Source organism: Monodelphis domestica, chromosome 2, assembly GCF_027887165.1.
Source record: "Monodelphis domestica isolate mMonDom1 chromosome 2, mMonDom1.pri, whole genome shotgun sequence".
Lineage (NCBI taxonomy): Eukaryota > Metazoa > Chordata > Mammalia > Didelphimorphia > Didelphidae > Monodelphis > Monodelphis domestica.
The window spans coordinates 440619935-440641367 of record NC_077228.1 but is presented as its reverse complement, the minus strand read 5'-3'; the positions used below and the strand labels follow the sequence as shown (position 1 = coordinate 440641367).

Sequence of the window (21433 nt, the reverse complement as noted above, 5' to 3'; positions counted from 1 at the left end):
CCCTAACACCTAGTAACTAAATCAATGTTTGCTAAGCAAAGAAAAACGAGCTCCTGATCCCGGGCCTCCACCACATTCCTCCAAGCCTTGACAAACTCAGGGCCTGCCAGAGGAATTCCTGGGTGAGGCTCAGTCATCTCTCCCGGGCAGCGGGACGATAAATGGCTCTGCTCTCTTCGCCCGGGTGTTTTGTTGTAGCTACACCACGGCAACTAGGCAACTCGCAGAAGTCGTTCACACTGGGACCCACCAACTTTCCCTGCCCCTCAGTCAAGTCTACCCACCCCGGGGAACTCAGGGAAGGCGGGAACATCGACTGGAAAGCCCACGTCTTTACCTAAAACCCAACATCCCATGCCAAGTCTGAAAAAAGACAGGTGAAGTTTCAAGGCTTCCGCATCACAAAGCTGGAAGCCTAGCCAGCCCGCCGCCCCACAATGCCCCACGGGGCGGGGAGGGGGGACGAGGAGGGGGAGTTCTACGGGGCAGGGCGGGGCCTAGGGAAGCTAGGGAAGCTGCGTCCAGAAGACACTGCGCAGGCGCAATAGGTAGTCCTCTCCTGGACAGCTGCAACTGAGGAGGGAAGATGGATGATTTGCAGGCTTCGGAGGAGGTGAGGGATTCAGGGTCCCGAGTGGATCGGTATCCTCAGAGAGGAGGGAACAGGCGGCGGCAATGGGAATGGGATAGGAATGGGAGGGGAGCAGCAAGTCTTGGTTGGGGAGGCGGGGCGCGGTCTCCTGCTTCGCCTTTGTCACTGATCCGACGGACACCCGCGATCCTCCGCTAACTGGGGCCAGGGTCTCCGGCCCCTTACTGTGGCGGCCACTTGGGGAACTCTCATCGTGTTGGAGACGTTAGGTGGGTCTCTGTCCTGGGGAGTCAGGAGGAGAGCGGGGAATGCCCCTTCCTCTCTTCACCCCACCCTCGAGTATGATTTCACTCCCAGACTGGAGTTAGTAGAGAGAGGCTTGGTTGGAAAACGTTAATCCGCTTTACTACTAGTGGCTATCGTAATAGTATTTTTTTTTAATTTCTAAAAAATTACCTTTTTTCGTTTACATCCCCTTACCCTGGCGAGCCATCCTTGTAACCAAGATTCTTAAACAAAACAAAATAAAATTTAAAGAGCGGATCAACAAAACCCATCCAAACATCTTTAGGGTTTGACCGTATATGCAAATATGTGCTGCATATTTAAAAGAAGCCAAGCCCAGACCTTTTTCTATTGTGGACTGAAAAAGAGAAGGTGAACCCTTCGGGAAACCTTGCCTCACGATTGTGGGTGCACTTTCTATTCTGCAGAAGGAGAAGTAGCTTATGCAGGGGACTCGCCCACCTCTGCAAGTATTAATATGCGGTAACCACCTTTACTCAATAATGCTAAATACTACTCACTACCCCCTTCTTTCCAATACTTTTATTTGTAAAGCTGTGGAAGCACAAAACGTTTGTCAATCAGCTGTATTGGTCTTAAAATAGACCAACTACTTATTTCTCCAAAACAGCTTTTCTAGTTCTTTAAGACAACTGTGAATTTGCTGTCTATATTGTCTGTACTGTGCAAAAAATGCTTAATGTGAAGGGCTTCTTTTGTCTTCCAAATCTGTGAGGTACATCTAGAATTGGCCGTTCGATTTTTGTATTTCATTGTTTTTGAGTTTGAAAACAGCATGGTTTTTTAATTGCTCCCCCCAACCCCCCTGCAGAAAGATTAATATTCATAAAAAAGGATAGTAGTATTTAATGGTGGACTATTTGCACTGGGTTTGCTGCAAAGCATGATAACAATTTGGTGTAATAACAACAGTTTGACAGTTATTCATGTTCACATTAAATTGCTTTGTCTTGCTTAAAATTTCAAACAAAAGGATATCCTAGTGAACATTATAGGTGAGTTTTAAAAAGTGTTTATCTTTTTTAATTTAAAAGAGATAATGGGAAAGTATTTTTTTAAATCCTTACCTTCTGTCTTAGAGTATCCAAGGCAGAAATATGGTTAAGGCTAGGCAATGGGGGAGGGGAGTTTAAAATGACTTGCCTGGGGTCAAACCTATAGGAATGTCTGAGGTCAGTTTGAACCCAAGACCTTTTATCTTCAGTCTTGGTTTTCTGTCTACTGAGCCTTAGTTTATAATTAAGATTATATTCCTAGAGTTTCCATGGATAGTCTTAATTTTCTGCCTATACAACATATTTCTTAAAACTAATATGTTAATTATAGTTAAATATTTTTGAAAATATGTAACCAATCAAAGAAACTTTTTATATGCAGTCATTGTCTTGGGCAATGGCAAGATACAATATTAATAATGAGGGTAATTTTTGAAAACATTTTTCTCTTGGATATTCACCCAATGATCTTTTATAATTTCACTTTCATATTATCCATGATGTTTTATAGTAAAAATTACTGAGTTTAAAGAAGGGCTGGGTTCAAGTAGCTGTGACCTCTCAGTACTTTTTGTAACAGTGAAATCACAGGTTGAATCCTATCTTATATCCCATCCCCACTCTACCAAAAGTTAATTTTAAAGTCCCTTTCACTAGTGACTTTTCTTTTTTTGGTTCAGATTTCATGAAAGCTATTCCTCAAGGATCATTTAGACTTTTTGGATCAATAAAAATGTTTAGAATTATATGGTCCTTTCCATAGATGGTTTTCTCTATAAAATTTTTTTTTCTCTAAATACTTTTAAATTAGATAAACTTGTAATTATTCTTATCTGCCAAATAAAGAGTGCATTGGTAAATATCTTTTTTTATAATATCTTTCCAGTGTAACTTTTGAGAGGCAGAGAACATGCTGGACCATGACTAAAATGGTTAAATGAAAATTGGGTAACAGACAGCAACTATTACTTAAAGAATACACAAAGAAATTGGCTATTATCTAGTTGTTGCAATTTTTCCATTAATGGTGTTATATAATGAATTTTATTTATTGTTTTTCTGTTATGTTCAGAGTAAAATTTTAAATTAATTAGTACTTGCTAACCAAGATCTGCCTTTAAGAGATATGGGTAGTTTACAATAAACTTGGGAGCTTATTTACACTAATAACAGTATAGTTCCTGTTCATTTATGCACCTAACTTCATAATCCCATATATGGGTTTTCTTAGCAAAAAAGATCCTGGAGTAGTCTGCCATTTCCTTCTCTAATGGATTAAGGCAAACAGAGGCTAAGGGATTTGCTCAGGGTCACACAGCTAGTCATATTTGAACTCAGATCTTGCCTCCAGACCCAGAAATTTATCAGCTAAGTCAGGTGTATGGGTTTTTCAAGGAGAACTAGCATCTCTGATGTGATTGCTTCTCATCCACCTTTGTTGTCCACTTTCACCCAATTGTCACCTATGGCTCCAAGGAACTAGTATCATGTACGTGGCCACATTCCAGTAAAACTGCCTCAGCACTTATGCTAAATCAGGCAGAGGGTACCTGAAAGACCTCAAATCCCTCAGTGAGTTGGGGGGTGGGGGGTGGGAAGTTCTATCCCAGGCATGTGAAGATTCCCCCCAGTGTTGGTGGGATGGGCAGGTGAGAATGCCTTGTTCCAATAGCCATGAAGGCAGCTGAATCAGGTGCTGTGGATCCTTTAGAGCTTGGTTTGGCACCCCGACCACCAGGTTATTGGATGAATCTGGACGAGAGTGAGGGTGGTTACTTTGTTTTGTGGTCATCTTCAAAAATGAAGGATGAACAGTATCAAGAAAGTATTACTAGAAATCATCTAAAAAAATCCAACCTGGTGATTTCTGACTTCTTGGATTGATTTTTTCTTTTTATAAGATTATTAAATTTAGAGTTGGAAGATCTAGTTTCATATTTTGGCTCTTTCATTTATGTAATATTGGGTGAGTCATTTAACCTCACTGGGCCTCAGTTTCCTCATCTTTAAAATGAGTGTTGAATTAGATGTTCTTTAAGGTCCCTTCCAGCCCTCATTTGTGATAGGATGATAGAATGCTATTATGCTTGCCTTAAGGAATGTGACATGTGGAAAAGTATTAACCACTAAAGTTCTGTTCCAGTATCTTTTTGTGGCATAAAGGTGACCCTGGTTTCTCAGAGAGACTGCTATCACAGAGATAGCAGTCCTTTAGCTGTGACAGATCCAACAAACTGGAAAAACTTTTAGTATGAGCCTTATGATAATCTTTTTTGACTTAGCTAAATTTGGAGAGACTCAACAGATCAGGTGCAGGGAAATGAATTTTTTGACCATAGCATCTTTTCAGAGACTATCCACTAAGATGTAAAGCAGTTGGTTGAATTCAGCATCATTGAGTGGTTTCCATACCAATAAAATCACATCTTAAATAAAAACTTCTAATCTTTTTTCCTTTTTGAAAAAAAAGTTTGTTTAAAGCTAGCATGTCAAAATTCACTCCACAATTGCCTTTAAAATGCAATCAATACATAGTATTGATTCAAGACTGAAGGTAAAGGTTTAAAAAAATGCTAGGCTAAGTAACTTAAAACATTTATAATTATAATCAAATAGTATAATGATGGCTGTAGTCTGGTTTACAGTTAAAGGCTTTGAATTTTGTTGTATGATTAAGGATAAAAGCAAAAAGATTATGACAGTAAAGGAAAGTGATAAATGTTGGAGGCAATGTTTTACCACATTAATTAGGGCACTAAGACATTGCTGGTGGAGTTGTGAATTAATCCAACCATTCTGGAAGGCAATTTGGAATTATGCACAAAAGGCTTTAAAAGAATGCCTGCCCTTTGATCCAGCCATACCCCTACTAGGTTTGTACCCCAAAGAGATAATAAAAAAGGGTGGCACAAAAATATTTATAGCCATGCTTTTTGTGGTGGTAAAAAAATTAGAAAATGGTGTGTCCTTCAATTGGGGAATAGCTGAACAAATTGTAGTATCTGATGGTTATGGAATACTATTCTGCTGGAAGGAATGATGAACTGGAGGAATTTCATATGAACTGGAAAGACCTCCAGGAATTGATGCAGAGCGAAAGGAGCAGAACCAGGAGAACATTGTACGCAGACACTGATATATTAATGGCATAATTGACTGCAACAGACTTTTCTACTAACTGCAATGCAATGATCCAGGACAATCCCAAGGGATTTGTGAGAAAGAACACTATCCACATCCAGAAAAAGACTGGGGGTTTTGTTTTTAAATGATCACTCTATGACAAATATGAATAATATGGAAATAGGTTTTGAGCAACAATACACATATAACCCAGTGGAATTGCTTGTCAGCTCCAGGAGGGGGAGGGAGAGACTATGAATCATGTAACCATGGAAAAATATTCTAAATCAATAACTAAATAAATTTAATTAAAAAAAAAGCAAAATGATTGAACCAGAAGTTTTGTGTTCTAATTCTGCAACTAATAATGGAAACTTGGGGAATTCACCTTTTTTTCCTCCATCTGAAAAATGGGGATGGGAGAGAAGGAGAAGTTGGTTCAGATTTCTCCAAGATCTTTTTAAGATTCTTAATCATTATCTAATCTTGTTTTAAGTGGAACAACTTGCAGAAAGTAGAATTAAATCTTTTACACAGGCTTAATTGCACTCATTTTTTTCTTGGCAGACTTCTTTTGTGGTTGATGAAGTGAGTAACATTGTAAAAGAGGTAAGATATAAACAAGAAGTTTCTAAATATTTGATTTATAGTTGGTAAAATGGCAGTTTTGCAGTTTAACATTATTAAGAAAGAATGTTTCACAAACTTATTTGAAGTTGTTTTAAATGGTGCTATATGTTAGCTGTCACCTTCAAACCAAAATTTTCTTACACAGTGAATTTCTAAGTACACCATACATAGGATGTAAATTTCTTAAAGATGATAGTTAAGATGTTTTTATTGCCTATAGGTTTAACTTATATGGGAAATTTCATATATACTAATAGTAAATAAGCTTATTTTTTTAAAAGCTTCATGTAACTAATTTGCCATTCATAGTACCTAATTTGAATATAAAATATGAGTAAAAAGGTAATGGTAAATTTAATGAATATAAAGTCCAATAAATTTCATGATTATCTTGTCATCCTTAACTCCTAATTGTTCAGGGGCTGATTTTCTAGTTTCAGGCCTGTTAATTTCCTTGTTTCACCAGTAGCTTTTAACCTCTCAACTTTTGCCACAACCAATATCTTTAGTATTTTTACTTAAAGATGGTGAAGTTAGGAAGAAAAGATCATGAAAACTAAAATTAGTCCTATTTGTAAGATTTCATGTGAGGTTTGTTAAAGTAATTGCAAATTATTTGAATTTACTTTTTGTTCCTCTTATCACCAAAGATGACTTAAAATTAGTGCTAGCATGTAACTAATGTGTAAAGTGATGGCATATCAGAACTACAAGAAATATGATAAGATACACCTGGAAAAGGTAAATTGTTTGTTTTTTTCCTTTAATAGTTAAGTTCATCAAATGCACTGGAAATCAGACATTTTCATGTTGCCTTTAAAATCCATAAAAATTTGTATTCATTTTTCTAATATATCTAGACTAAAAGTCCAATTTACATAATACAACAATAATGTAAATAAAAGCAAAAATAAAAGACAGCTGAATTGTGGAGAAAACATCACATTCTCAGCTATTTAGAGAAGGAGAAGGCTACAGGTATAGAAGGTTGAATATGTTATTCCACATGGTTACCATGTTGGTTTTGGATAGGGTTTTTTGTGGTTTGTTTTTTATAATGGAAGTTCCAATGGAGTGGGGGTAGTATGTTGAGAAATAATTGTTGTATAAATTAAGGCATTAACAAAATTATATAAATGTAGTACCAAGAACTGCAAAAGTGAAATATGATAGAGACATTGAAAAATGGGTGTTGTGCTGTAAACAGGAATTGTGTTGAATGAGTTTTATTAAAGTCAGGCATGCCCCAACTTGTCTACTGTATTGCATTGATTTTTGGTCACTAAGCAAAATTTAAAAAAAAGATTTATGTGTTCTTTATCAGTGTTGTCAAACTGAAATAGAAACATCTCTGAGACTACATATTGAAATAGAAAATCACAAATTATTATCTAGTTTGCATTGTTGCTTTTTAATTTATTCATTAAACATTTTCCTATTACATTTTAATCTCTGATTCCTAAGTTTGATACCTCTCTTCTAAATCAGCGTAGAAGGGTTGATTGACAATGATGTATTTGTGACAGGTAGCACATTAAACAACCAGAATCTTGAACTATAACATCTTCAATAGTAGCTCTAGTCATTTGTTGTTTGTTACATTCAGTATTAAATGACTTAGACTGCAGTTTTATATGCTTAATATGACCTCACAAAAATCATTTAACATCTTTGGGCCTTGTGTCTTCATCTGTAAAATAAAGGATTTGAAATAGATGGTCCCCAGTGTCCCTTTCAGGAAAAAAAAATGATCTTATGCTGTGAGGAAGGGGGGGGAGGGATACTAAGTCCTGGCAAAGGGGCATAATCATAGTAATGGGAGCTTAAACTATCTGGACATCTGCTAGAGTTCTCAATACAAAGTAGGGCAGCTAATACATTGACTTCCCTCACTGATAATACCATCCTTCAAAATATGGGTTCTATTCTAAATTTGATTCTCACCAATTAGAAAAAAATTCATTGAAAGGAAATGGTGGAGAAACTTGGGTAAAGTGATCATGACATCTTAGCGTTTATGGTTATGTACTTCCTAGAAGGCAGAACAAGGAGTAGTGAGTGGAAGTTTTAACAAGAAAACTAGACTTGAATAAGGAAAATCTTCCTAATGAGAAGAGCTGTCCAAAAATCAAAGGAGCTTCTTTGAAAGGTAGGAGGGTCTTCAAGCAAAAGCTGCTCAGTTAGGTAGGGTATTTTGTTGGCATTTGTGTAGGTAGAGGTTTAACTAAGTGGCCTTTGAAATCCCTTAAGACTGATGTTTTTTTAATAGTAGCATGTGTGTTCATTTAAAATATTCTTCAAAAATCAATACTACTAATATTAAATTTTGTATTATTAAAACTTGTCGATGCCAGATTTCAATTCTAAGTTCCTTGGGTGCTTATTTTAATACCATGCTATACTTCCCCAGGCCATAGAAAGTGCAATTGGCGGCAATGCTTATCAACACAGCAAAGTGAATCAGTGGACCACAAATGTAGTAGAGCAAACTTTAAGTCAGCTTACCAAGTTGGGGAAACCATTCAAATACATTGGTAAGAACTTTTAAAAAATATATTTAAAATAGATGCACAGAAAACCAATGTGTTTTCGTGGATTACATGGATTTCTCTAATTAAAGTTTCTCTTTTCTTAAGTGACCTGTGTGATTATGCAGAAAAATGGAGCTGGGCTACATACTGCAAGCTCTTGCTTTTGGGATAACACCAGTGATGGTATGAAATGATTTTAATTTTCTTGTGTAAGAATTTTCATCATAAGAATTCTCATTTTCATGCTTCAAAGTTTAAAACTTCCTTTTTTTGTTATTAGGTTATGAGAATTGTTGTGAGTAGCATTTTTGATGCAACTAAATTGCTTTTTAATAAGAAATTTCCAGTCATGGTTCTAAACATTTCTTTACAAATAAATAATGTTTGAATTTTTTGAAATTACATGCTTCCTGTATGAAGTTTTAAAATTCAAGAAACACATATTAAGTGCTTATTTTGAAAAGGCACTAGGGATATAGAATCATCCCTACCCTTAAGGAACTTGTGTCCTACGAAATAATAAAGAGATGTACTTTCATTTCTTTTATACCCAATTGAAAAAAAAATCGACTACATTTGAAGCACAGTGTTAGGTACTTAGGATATACAAGAGTTATATTTTGCTTTAATGATTACAAGAGCAATACATATACAAGGGACACGGTCTGGGCAAAGAAATATGAGACATTTTAGGGGGAAAATACTTCTAGCTGAGAATGGAGAGTTTGAAAGAAAGCTTCATGTCTTGAAATGAGAGTTTTCAGGAGATAGAAAATCTATTTTAGATATGGATGGTGTTAGAAGTAGAAGTATGAAGATAAGAGAGAGTAATCATTTTGACTGGAAAGCAGAATGTGTGAAAGGGATTTGGGGCAGCTAAGTGGTTCAGGGGCCTGAGTTAGGCCTGGAGATGGGAGGTCCTTGGTTCAAATGTGACCTTAGACACATTCTAACTGTCACCCTGGGCAAGTCACTCAACCCCAGTTGCCTAGCCTAGGCCTTACTGCTCTTCTGCCTTGGAACTCATACTTGGTATTGATTCTAAGACAGAAGGTAACACTTTTAAAAAGCAGGGGAGGGAGAGGGAGGCTTATACTTGATCATTTCTAAGGGCCCTTTCCATTTTAACATCCTGTCATTCTGTGAGCAGAATAAAGTAAAACTGTGAAAGGTAGTGTTGTATAAGAAAAGGGCAACCAGCAGAGTGTGGGTCATGGAGGCCAGGCCAAAGGAGATCAGTTGATGGAACTGTTATGTTTTTAGCTTAAAGAAGAAACTTAAGGGAGCACAATCGCTGTTTTCAAATATTTGAAAGACTTTTCATGTTGCAGGGAAATTAGACTTTTGCTCCTCTGTCTCAAAGACAGCTTAGTATAAGGGAAAATTTCTTAGCAAACCAAAAATTGTCTAATGGTGAAATGACCTGTCTCAGGAATCCTATTATCCCTTTCACTGTAAGATCTTTAAGGGGAGGCTGAATGACCATTTGTTGGAGATCTTACAGAAGGCCATTTGTCTGTAGGTAGTAGATTGGACACTATGACCCCCTGAAGTTCCTTCTAACTCTGAGGCTGACTCAAGACTGTGGATGGTCTTGTGTGCCAGAATTAGAAGGCTTATACTTTATTCATTGGGCATTAGGGAAATATTTTTTTTTATTAGATAAACATCATTTTCAAAGTCATACATGAAAATACTGTCCAAGGGCAGCAATGTGAAGGCTGGATTGGAGAGGCAGGTAAGACTGGAAACTAGAAGACCAATTAATTGGAGGCAGTTGTTAACAGAAGACTAGGTGAGAGATGAGGACCTGAATGAGAGTGATAACAGTGAAAAGGATGCATGGGAGAAAAGTCATGGCTAGAATTAATAGAACTTGATAGCTATTTGCATGCAGGTAGAAGGATAAAGTCAAATAGAACTCCCAGGTTCTAAGGTTTTGGGGAGTGGGGGATCTAAATCCCTTTGAGACATGTTGAATTGAGGTGCTAGTGGAACACTGAGGTGGAGATCTTCAACAGAGAGCTGGAAATACAGTCTTGGAGCTCTGGGAAGCTTATTCGAGATTTAAATTTAGGGAAAGAACTGAAGCCACGTGGAGTGAGTAAGATCATTAAAAGGAAGGGAGAGGAGGGGCTGAGGACAAAGTCTGGGGGTGTTTTATTTTTATTTTTTAACCAGACCCTTAGTTTCACTGGTAGAGGGAACTTCTGTGAAGAACTTCCTCTTCCAATGCTGATTAGTTTTAGCACTTTGCCTGTATTATGAGAGTTGCCTAGGAGGGCCCTGAGAGGTTAAAGGGCTTGTCTGTGGGATCACATAGCCTGGGTGTGCCAGAAGTGAGACCTCAACCCAGATCTTCATGACTTTGAGCAGAGCCATGCTTCTTCTGGGTATATTCTCTTTTTAAAAGGATAAGGACATAGCAATCCGGGCAGTAGGGAAATCATGAGAGTCCAATATCATAGCCAAGAGAGGAGCCCTTATCGAGAAGGAAAGGGGTGATAGCATACAATATCAAACGATGATGCATAAAGGTCAAGGATAAAGACAAAAAAACCCACAGTATCAACTTTAGTAATAATGTCGCTAGAAATCTTGGAGCAACTTTCTTTTTAAAAACTTTTTTTTTGTTCCATCAAGTATTTCCTAATTAGAGATTTCTATTTTAATAACCCTTACCTTCCATCTTAGAATCAATTTAAGGCAGAACTGTATTTTTTTTAAACCTATACCTTCTGTCTTGGAGGTATGGGCATGGCAATGGGGGTCAAGTGACCTGCCCAGGATCACATAGCTGGGAAGTGTCTGAGGCCAGATTTGAACCTAGGACTTCCCATCTCTAGGCCTGGCTCTCAATTCACTGAGCTACCCAGCTGCCCCCAAGGCAGAACTGTATTGAGGGCCAGGCAACTAGGGTTAAATGGCTTCCCCAGAGTCACACAGCTAGGAAGTGTCTGAGACCAGGTTTGAATCCAGGTTCTCCTGACTCAAGGCCTGGCCCTCTACCTACTATACTAACTAGCTGCCCTTCCAATTACATTTTAAAAGAATTTTTAACATTTGTTTTTTTAAATTGCAAATTCTCTCCTTCCTCTTCTCCTCTCCAGCCTTTGAGAAGGCACATCAATTATACATGTGAAGTCTTGCAAAATACATTTCCTTATTAGTCATGTTGCAAAAGAAAACATGCAAAAACCATCAAGAATAAAGTGAAAAAAAGTTTGCACCCAGAGCTCATCAGCAGAGAACAATTTCAGTAACCTTGATAGAAACCAGATGTAAAGGAGTTGAGTAGGTGGGTGGTGAGGAAGTAGAAGCAAGAAGCAAAAACTTCTCTCCCTAGAAATCGAGGGGTGATATGGAAGAGAGAAGGGGCACCAATGATGTGAGGTTTAGATAGTAGGTAAAAGCAATGTTAGTGTTTGTTTAAAGAGACAGGCCTATTTAGAGGCACATGTGAGGCAACCAGCCAAGATGGGAGAGATCAAAGACACATTGAGAGTGATTTCTTGGAACCAGAAGATGGAGAAGGAAATAGCAGCAAAAGAAAGGATGTATGAAGGAAGGGCACTAAGAAGTGAAAAGGGAGTTGAGATTTTTAAAGGTGCTTAAATATATCCCGATCTTATTTATTTATTTTTTTAAAACCTTTACCTTCCGTCTTAGAATCAATACTGTGTATTGGCTCCAAGGCAGAAGAGTGGTAAGGGCTAGGCAATGGGGGTCAAGTGACTTGCCCAGGGTCACACAGCTGGGACCAATCTTATTTTATGTCAAAGAGAATACCAAAATGGGATTGCAGATAATTCACTGAATTAGCTTTCCTAATTTAAAATGCTAAATGTGTTTTGTTGTTGTTTCCACAGGAAGCTGCACTGTGAGATGGGAGAATAAGACGATGTACTGTATAGTCAGTGCCTTTGGACTGTCAATTTAACTTTCTTGGAATTATACAGCCTTTATTTTTTTCCCTACCTTTTCCATTCCATGTTTTATCTACATACTGTGAATTCAACAAACTTTTAAAACATTTTAAAAGTATCTTACACTTTCAAATGTAGGGGAAAAAAATCCAAAATGGCCACACTGTTACATGGGTTGCATACTTCACTTTGTTCACCCTAAATTGACATCCAGTATTGGTACTTTGTCTTAACTCTTCAATACTTCCAAGTATTCAAAGGTGCTAAAAATTACATCTGCTGCAGCATGACACTTTTCTAATTTCTGAAATGATTTATAACACACACTAACTTCTCACTTTATACTTTTCTTAGTAGTATAATAAATTATTAAAATCCATAAATTGTGTCCCCCTTTTTTTTCCTTCAGGTTCTGGGAAGTCAGGATTCCATAGTCCTGAGCATCCAGTTTAAAATAATTGTGGTAGTGTAACTATACTATAATGAAAGAGATGAAATGTCTAGAATGGGGGACCTTTGGGTAAGGAAGCATTGTATTTTATTTCTCGGAAGCCATAAGCGGTATGGTAGCTTTGGGCTGAGAGCTACTGAAGCTCAGTTAAACAATTTGCATGGGCTGGCTGCCATTGTGGCAGCTGTTGTCTTGAGAGCCACTATACATACCAAGGCTTCCCAGTCAAAATAACAGTTGTCATTTTAAGTGATAGAGATTGGGCCTCTGATTTCAAGAGTATAGGGGCTTGCCAGGTAAGGAAACTCCTACCGATGCAGTTTAACAGTTCTGTAACATAGAAGCTGCCCAGAGCACTGCTCAGGGTCATTCCAACTATATGAGAGGTCAGACTTAAACATGGTCTTGGTTTTGAGGTCGGCTTTCCATTATACATACTGCCACACATTAGGAAATGTAGGATTGTGTCTTTCCATACCAAGTATATTAAACCATCTAGATTTGAAATAAAGATTAATTCAGTTTTGTTTTGTTTTTTTGCTATTAGGAGAAGGAAGAAATATTTATGTAGCACTAACAAGAAAAAATGTACAATTCTAAATCTTTAAGGCAGCTGAGTTTGCTCAGTGTCTAGTTTTTCTTACCCTGAATTTGTAAAGGTTGTGACTATAAAATGACAGGAACAGATATACTCTTGGGTAGCTGGAAAACTTAGTTCCTTCTCTCAGCCTACCCTAACCTCAAACCTACTTCATAAGGACTTAGAATAAGCTACACTTTATTGAAACAAAACCTGAAGTCAGTACTTGTAACAACCAATGAGATCAAGGCTGTTGGCTCTTTTCCCTAATACCCTAAAATACCTCATCTTGAACAAGCCAAATTAATTTCATATACAAAGAAGGAAAGTAATACAATACACAATCTAGATGCAAATTTGATGGCAGAATGTATAAAATTTTATTTGTGAACGTATTTATTGAAAGTATGATCTTAGGACGCATTCCCAAAATCAATGAGATTTGCAAAAAGATATGAGAACCTTCCTCAAAAGATAGAATAATATAGTTCATTAATATAGCACTCACACAATCTTTCCTTTGGGTATACAAGTTTAAATATAATTTTATTTTATAAATATTACAATTTTATTTAAAAAGTCAGTTCATAGTATTACAAGTCCTTTCTGTATTTTTGTACATCAAGAATCAAGATCAAACAAGGATAAAAAGATGGCACTGAATAAAAGAAATTCCCTTTGACCTAGAGAGGAATTATTGTAAGATTCTCATCTTTAAAACATCTAACTTAAGATGTCAACAATTTAAGAATCTTCCCCTCTTTTTTTAAGAAAGAGTACAGATTTATACATAAGCAAAATTGAGAGCTTTTATTGGCTTCCATGGTTAAGAAGAGTTGGAAAAAATAATTCCCTAGACAATATTTTAGGTAAGATTTGCACACTTCAGAAAAGTGTTAGTTCAAATATTAGGGTGAACTACTAAACAATTTTTTTTTTTAGAGTAGAAAATGTACAAGTATGCACTGAAAAATAAATTGCATACAAGCCAAACTTAGGAGGGATAGAGAAGAGACGATGTTAGGGGAGAAGTCCCAGTTTCTTCAAATTGATAACTGTAATTCCACAAACATTTGGGGTCAATGACATTGTCCCTACAGTGTTTTACAAATGGCAAAAATGCTAAAATTTCACATAACAAATGCAAATATGGCAGTACTCCAGCCTTTCTTGAATACATTTTATTATGCTAGCAATTCCACTATTTTTGGAAGGAAGATGATTAAACCAGGAAAGAAAAAGTTCTTTATTGCTATATAGTTAAATAAATATATCTTGGGTCTTAAGTGAAAGCTCAAATTTTCTTTTACCTCTCATCAAAACTAAATTTGAAATGTCAATAGCCATCTTCTAGCATATGCCTTTAGAGTGGCCCAAAGTGCAAAATTCTCTCAAACTTTCCAAAAATGTTTCCATCCAGGCTAATACTAAGGAAGAATGAGAGCCAGTTCTTTGGCTTTTTGTACATATTTGCAAGGTTTGGATTTATGCCCCTAACTCTAAGGAAAAAATTAGGACTTTTCTTCCTACTCATAATTCACAGCAAAATACAATGTCCAGCTTGTTATGTGGTAAATATTCTGTGTGTTAAATGCTGGATAACATAGCCAATTTTTACATGATGGAATAACAGAAGACTTTGGAACATAAACATGTTGCTCCAAGTAAAGAAATGGAAAGTGCCTGGTTTGATAAAAGCATTTTCCCCTTAAGTAGGGGTCTTTCATAAATAGTTGGAAGAGAAAAAAAATTAAAAGTACACATTTACTCTCAAATATTTTTCAGCTTGATAGTTTTTATGCCTAAAGAATAAAATTATAAAGATGTCAGAGAATGGATAGCTTGAATTTCATCTTGTAAGTAGAAAATGAACTTTTCAAAACAGCCCTCTAAATATGGGTATCAAAATTCTCTCCCATTATTTACATGGATGAAGAAACAAGAGCATTCCAAATCACAGATGACAAACAAAACTAGTGAAATATATTCTGGAATCTAACCCACAAAAGTCATCATTATTTTACCTAAAATTATTTAAAAAGTAGACCTGATGGAAGATATCTTGAACTTTTATTTTTAAGGTTTTTTTTTAATATCAATGACTGTACAGAATAAGATACCAAGTAACTGACAACATTGCAGATGTAAAAACTATGTAAACTTTGAATCATCTTTGTGATTTTACAGTAATTTTAATTCAAACATTGATTTTTCTTTTTAAACAAAGACTTTTAAAAACTACAGAAATCTAAGTGGAAGTCCATATTAAGCAACAGAGGTAATTAACGGTACCATCACAGCACTAAAGGTTAACTTATGAAGAAAGCTAATTTTAGTGTATCACCATAAAAAACATTCCCATGGACATCTGAAGTTCTAGCACTGCAGGAAAGAGCATAATTCTAATTGCACGTAATAAACATCTGAATGTGGGTACACATAAGGAGGAGGAGGAGGATATTGGGCTACTAAGCATGCATCATATATTGGTACTCTACGTCTGTTCCTCAGAATGTCATAGACGGGGGTTTCCACAGTGCACACCAGTTCAAAGATGAGTGCCAGAAAAGAAGATGCAGAAATAAATGTAAAAGGCACACCTGTACTCTGCTTTTAAATTAATCAGCCAGGAAAAGGGGAGTTGAAAATTCTTAGGTGCCTTCAATGCTGTGTTACTACAGCACTGGAATTTCAAAACTGTGACCCATAAACAGAGTGACTCATTCTGTTTATACAAAGCTCCAGTTGATTTTCTTGAGATGACTAACCTCAAAATTGGTTTTCTGAACAAACTGTTTCAAAATGACATGAAAATTATTAATTTTATTGGTTTTTCAATATACATCTGAAAAAGCTTTTTAGCATCTCATTTCAGGAACTGTTTCATTTGTGTAAGAGCTCTGAAGCCACATAACCTCTCTGCTTTATTAGACTTGTCACAGGTTCCCTCCTCTACCCCAATCCAAACATGACAAAGGGGAAGAGCCTGCAGGGATCAAGTCCTGGACAGATTGAAGAAGCACCTTTGCCACTGAAGCTGTTAATGATTTCAATCCCTATTTATCTCAGGGGTTAGAAGGAATCAGCCTATCAGGCTGCACTGGGTCCTTAGAGGTACAGAGCAGCACTCCTACTGATATTTCACTGCTTGAGGCCTCAGAAAAACTAGTTTCTGCCCACCCTGTGCTTCAGTAGACAGCAGCAGCTGAGCTCCACTTAATGCTTTGTTTCTAAACTCAGAGATGAACTTAAGTCAAGATACTTAGAAACCTGGTGCATGTAGTGTTTGCCACCAAATAGCAGCATGTTGCCCCCACAAGGGAGGTTCAGTAAATTCCCACTGGAGTTAGAGAAGAAATGTCCATGAGGAAGGGAAGGAAGAAAAAAAAGGAGAATGTTGCCACTTTGCTGCATGACTCATCATTACCATCGTATCCAGCATTTATAAAGTGCTGGAAGGCTTGCAAACCACTGTCAGACTCTTCTCTGTATTTGGCCCTAACAGCCTAGCCATTTTTGCAGAGGTATTTCTTCATAATCATTCCTGTTAATAGAGATCTTTGAAAGCATTTTCTAACAACAGGTATGCATTTAGTTATCTTCCAAAATGACTCACTATTCTATAGAGTATTCATTGCAAGGGAGACTTTGTCTTCCTAGGCTTCCTTTGAGCCTTACAACCACCTTGTGAGGTAGGGGAAATGATTCTCATTTGACAGAGGAACTGCAAGAGGGTAGATGACTAACTCATGAGTCACACAGTAAGTGTCTGAAGCAAGACCCAAATCGGGTCTTCCTGACTCCAAGTCCAATACTCTCCACTGGCCACTTAGTGGCTCATTAGTGCTTTTATATCACTTAAAGAGAACATGCTACCAAAGACTAGGGCACAATTCTTTAGGCTAAAAAGGAGGGTGACAAGGGCATCAGGAACTCTGGGAAACTACAGGACTTGGAAACCTTCAGTTCAAGAACAATCACTTTAGCCCCAGTGAAATAATGATCTAACATAAAAACTGTTACCCAAACATTATTCTAAGAGGCTTGTGAATCTTCATTTGCCTTTCTCCCTCTCACATCTCCCTACCCTGATAATAAATACTTTTGCCCAACATTTTCATTTTTCCTTTGGTCCTGGGTTGGTCTTTTAGAAATCAGTAAACAAAGAGGAAAAGGGAAAACTGCCTTTCTTGTAAGGAAATGTTCAGCTTTAAGCAAATGGCTAGGGAAGGCTGGAGAGTTGGGGCACTGAGGAAAACTGTCCAAGACCTTCTCTATCCTCAGCCACGCTGGTTGCTGCAGGCTCTCCATCAATCGCTGTCAGACTCTTCTTTGTACTTGGCTCTAATAGCCTGGCCATTTTGTAGGGGCATTTCTTCATAATCACTCCTGTTAACAAAGAGATCTCTAAAAACAATGTCTTTCTAACAACAGGTACGTACTTAGTTAAGTTCCCAAATGATTCATTCTTCTATGTAGTGTGTATTTCAAGAGACCGTTTCTATCGCCCCCCCATTGATATAACCCACCCCCTTCACCTCCCAACTCCACATATTCCTGAGATAAAGGCTCCTTAGAGCGACCAACTGTCTGAGCTTGTACCAGTCAGTGCCCAGAGAATAGAAACAGAATGCCCACCTTGTTTCTTAAAAAAAATTACCACTTTTAAATCTATAGCCTAAAAAATGGAAAATTTTGAAGAACAACAGAATTACATTACACAAATGCCTTGCTGTGTGGAGAATGTTTTGAGAGGGGTTGAAAAACAATGCAAAGGCAAAAATGTCTAACTCAGGATTGTAATGCCCTCTGCTGTTACTTCACTAGAGAAAAATAACTTACCCATAAATTACATCATCATCAGAGTCATTAAGCATGGAAAAGGCAGGATTATCTTTCAGTTGTGACTCTGGAAAAAATGAACAAAAACTTCCTTTTAGCCAGAAAGTTTCTTTTTAACTGGCCTAATGAAATATCCAGATCCTGAAATGTGTGACAAGCTCAGCTGATGCCGATTCCTGCGCAGCCAGCTGGCCAAGAATCTAGGAACTGAGCTGACTTACCATAGAGTGCATTCTTAGATGGTGAATACACAAAAGCTAAGGTGTACAGATAAAAGTTCAGCAGGCCACAGAAAGATAGGAATTCAGCTGGTGAGACCAGTCAAGGTTGGTACACAATTCGAGGGCGGCTCCAGGCTTTCCATATGAGCTTTCTCGTTCCATGCTCTGATGCTTGCTCTGGATACTCTTAGTACTCACTCAGCATCAACCAGTAGCATCAACAGTTCTTAAAAATCCAGTCACTGATCTAGTATTTCAGTAATTCATCTTTTAAGGACGTGGTCAAAGCACTGCAACCATTGAGGGTCATGCCAAATAAGAGCTTATCATGATCTCTCAACACACAATGCAGTGCTATCTCCACCCTTAACTGAACAGGGGGCCGATATGGCAAAGTCACACATGTAAGGGTCAACTCAGGGACATCCTAGTTCATTCATCCCTTTACATGCAATAATGATCTCTAGGAAATAAGCCCTTAGAGATCAATAGCCTCAAACAGCCCCTGCATAGTTTCCTGTGAAAATAAACAATAAAGATACAACCTATCAGAAACATTACTATGGGAGAGACAAACATTATCTTGGAATCAACTTCTCAGACAGCTTTAAATTTCTTTTCTTTTACAATTTTCACTTGTTTATTTGGGTTTTTGTTTTGGGGTATTGGTTTCATGATTATTCACTTACAAAAATGAATACTATGGAAATGTTTTGCATGATAAAACATGTATAACCTAGATCAAATTGCTTGCCAGCTCCAGGAGCGGGGAGGAAGGGAGACAGTTTGGGTCATATAACTTTGAATTTAATTCTTAAGCCTTGATGGGTAGTATGATGTCCTACAGTGTGCTGGTCAGAGAGAACCAGGAACCTCAGGTCAAGACCTGCCTCTGACATGGACTGGCTGCAAGACTTTGGGTAAGTCACTGAACCTTTCAATATTCGAGGAACTTTCCAAGACTCCAAGTTGCAGGGAAGGTACTAACCTGCACTGGTAGAAGTTCTCTTGCCAGTTAGGAGTTGCTTAAGCCAATGAAATCATAAGTTTGGTTCCTATCCCCAACCCTGTTTCACTGGATAGGCCGGACTTACACTGCTAATGGTCACAACTGTAAAAATTCCTCCATCTGAATAATGAAGGAAAAGAATATGCAACTCTAGAGATGCCATCCAGCAAAGGGATCAGGAAAAAGGACTCAAATTAATTTGTATCAATACTATTCATGTACCCCATTAGCTCAGATAATACAGATTTTAATTAACAGCATTTCCCCCCCTTATTTCCAGAAACGCAAGCAGCATTACAATAATCGTAAACATTTGAGAACTAAAATTAAAAGGATATAGTTCTGGTAGTGATTTGACAGTTCAGCTACAAAATTATCCTGTAACACTTGGGATCCAAACCTCAGATAAAGTATGACAATGCTGCAAATGAAGAAGGAAAACCACAAGTAAATATGCAAAAAATTGGAATTATACGTTTTTATATGTGTAGTTTTAGTTGACATTTTGATCAATATATTTTAAAATGGAAATTTTTTTTCTTTCCCTTTTACATGATTATAGATATATAGACAGAGAAAGAAATATAGTAGGAATCAAGGTCATCTCAGAGAAGCAAGTAATGATACAAATTTTGGGGGAAGGGCTGTGAGAAGGGCATGATTTTATATATTGAAAATGTGTGTATATGTACCCCCACACACATATATATGAACATAATAACCATGTAAAGGGAAGAGAAACATTTTATCTAAGAAAGGGGAAAGGTGGGGGATCTGGCATATATATTACTTGCTTCTCTCAGAAGATGACCTGGATTCCTACTTTATTTGAATGGAGGCCAATAGTGTTCATCTCCCAGGAATATATTACAAAAACTTTGTCTTGACCAGGCCCTTCTCCTTTATATCCTCCACTGGAAGATGGGGTGGATTTCTTCATTGCCAAACATAAATCTCTCACTGGTGCGCATGATTCTATCCACTTGGACTCTTTTAAGACCTTCCTTTATTCACTTTTACATGTTCCAATTTCTTTTTCTATTGGCTCCTTTCCTACTACCTATAAGCACTCTCAGATCTAATATAAATAACCTTTCCTCGACCTTGCTTCTCCCGTCAAGCTATCTTCTAATATCTCATTTCCCCATTACTGCCAAATCATTTTTTTAAAAAAGTCATAGATGTATCCCTTCTCTATTTCTTCACCACCCTCTCATTCTTCAACATCTTGAAATCTGGCTCCTGGGGGCAGCTAGGTGACTCAAGTGAATTGAGAGCCAGGCCTCGAGATGGAAGGTCCTGGGTTCAAATCTGGCCTCAGACACTTCCTAGTTGTGTGAGCCTGGGCAAGTCATTTCCTTACCATTCGTCTGCCTTGGAGCCTATACACAGTATTAAATCTAAGATGGAAGGTATGGCTTAAAAAAAAAAAATCTGGCCTTTGATTCTAATCTATTTGAAATGACCTTTTCAAATGTCATCAGTGGTCTCTTAATTAAAAAATCCTATGGTGCTTACTCAGTTTTATTTCACTGCCATATACCATTGACTACTCTATCTTTTGCATATTTTCTCTAGGTATCTTTCCTTGGCTTTCTTCTCATTTTCCTCTCTACTCTTTTCTTAGATGATTTTATCTACTCCCATGGTGTCATTTATCACTTCTTTGAAAATGAATTTATAGATATCTAGCTTCAGTCTCACCCCTAAGCAAAGAGGTTCTTTGCAAAAACTGTGACAAATGTTATATAGGTTATTATGTATCAAAAATACCATCCGGGAAAATTTTCAGGATTAAAAAAAAAGGCAGTACTACTCTCCTCTATTTTATTTCAAAATTTCCTTAATCCTTCTTTGACTGAGGAGCATCCCAGAATTGAATTTATAATTTCTATAAACATATTTCAACCCCCAAGTAGTCTACTGCTATATTAGTTTAGTCAAAACTACTTCATACAGCATACTCTATTTAGAGGGGTACACTAAACACCAGACCCCATTTTCCCATATGGTAGTCTTTATATGCAATGACTTCTACCATTACTTTAAATCCTAACCACCAGAAAACCATACTCTACTTTCCTATACTCTGCTTTGATGAGAAAGAAACCAATGGCAAGAAAGCAAGTCAATATCTGGCATTTACTTTTCAAAGTAATCTTTAGGGCCAGGGTCCTTTTGCATCTAAAGTATCATATTTTAGAAAGACAGCATGATAGACGTAGTG

At 37.2% G+C, this 21433-nt stretch overlaps 2 protein-coding genes across 9 annotated transcripts in view; one reads left to right on the top strand and one right to left on the bottom strand.

The window, feature by feature from the left end:
- Positions 1 to 349: 349 nt before the first annotated feature.
- Positions 350 to 12486, top strand: DYNLT1 (dynein light chain Tctex-type 1). Its single transcript, XM_001371254.4, has 5 exons — positions 350 to 613; positions 5584 to 5625; positions 8057 to 8180; positions 8283 to 8360; positions 12047 to 12486. Exons 1-5 carry the CDS (start codon positions 587 to 589, stop codon positions 12115 to 12117), a joined length of 342 nt encoding a protein of 113 aa, XP_001371291.1. The 5' UTR covers positions 350 to 586; the 3' UTR covers positions 12118 to 12486.
- Positions 12487 to 13648: 1162 nt separating this feature from the next.
- The window catches only part of TMEM181 (transmembrane protein 181), a 119346-nt gene continuing 111561 nt past the window's right edge, over positions 13649 to 21433 (bottom strand). For all 8 annotated transcript variants that reach the window (XM_001381353.4, XM_007484829.2, XM_007484830.2 and 5 more), the window contains 4 exons: positions 19545 to 19627; positions 18198 to 18287; positions 17977 to 18043; positions 13649 to 17523 (listed from right to left, as the gene is read on the bottom strand). In XM_001381353.4, the coding sequence (XP_001381390.1) occupies positions 17445 to 17523; positions 17977 to 18043; positions 18198 to 18287; positions 19545 to 19627 (319 nt within the window). In that variant the 3' untranslated portion in view covers positions 13649 to 17444. The remainder of the gene's footprint in view (positions 17524 to 17976; positions 18044 to 18197; positions 18288 to 19544; positions 19628 to 21433) is intronic.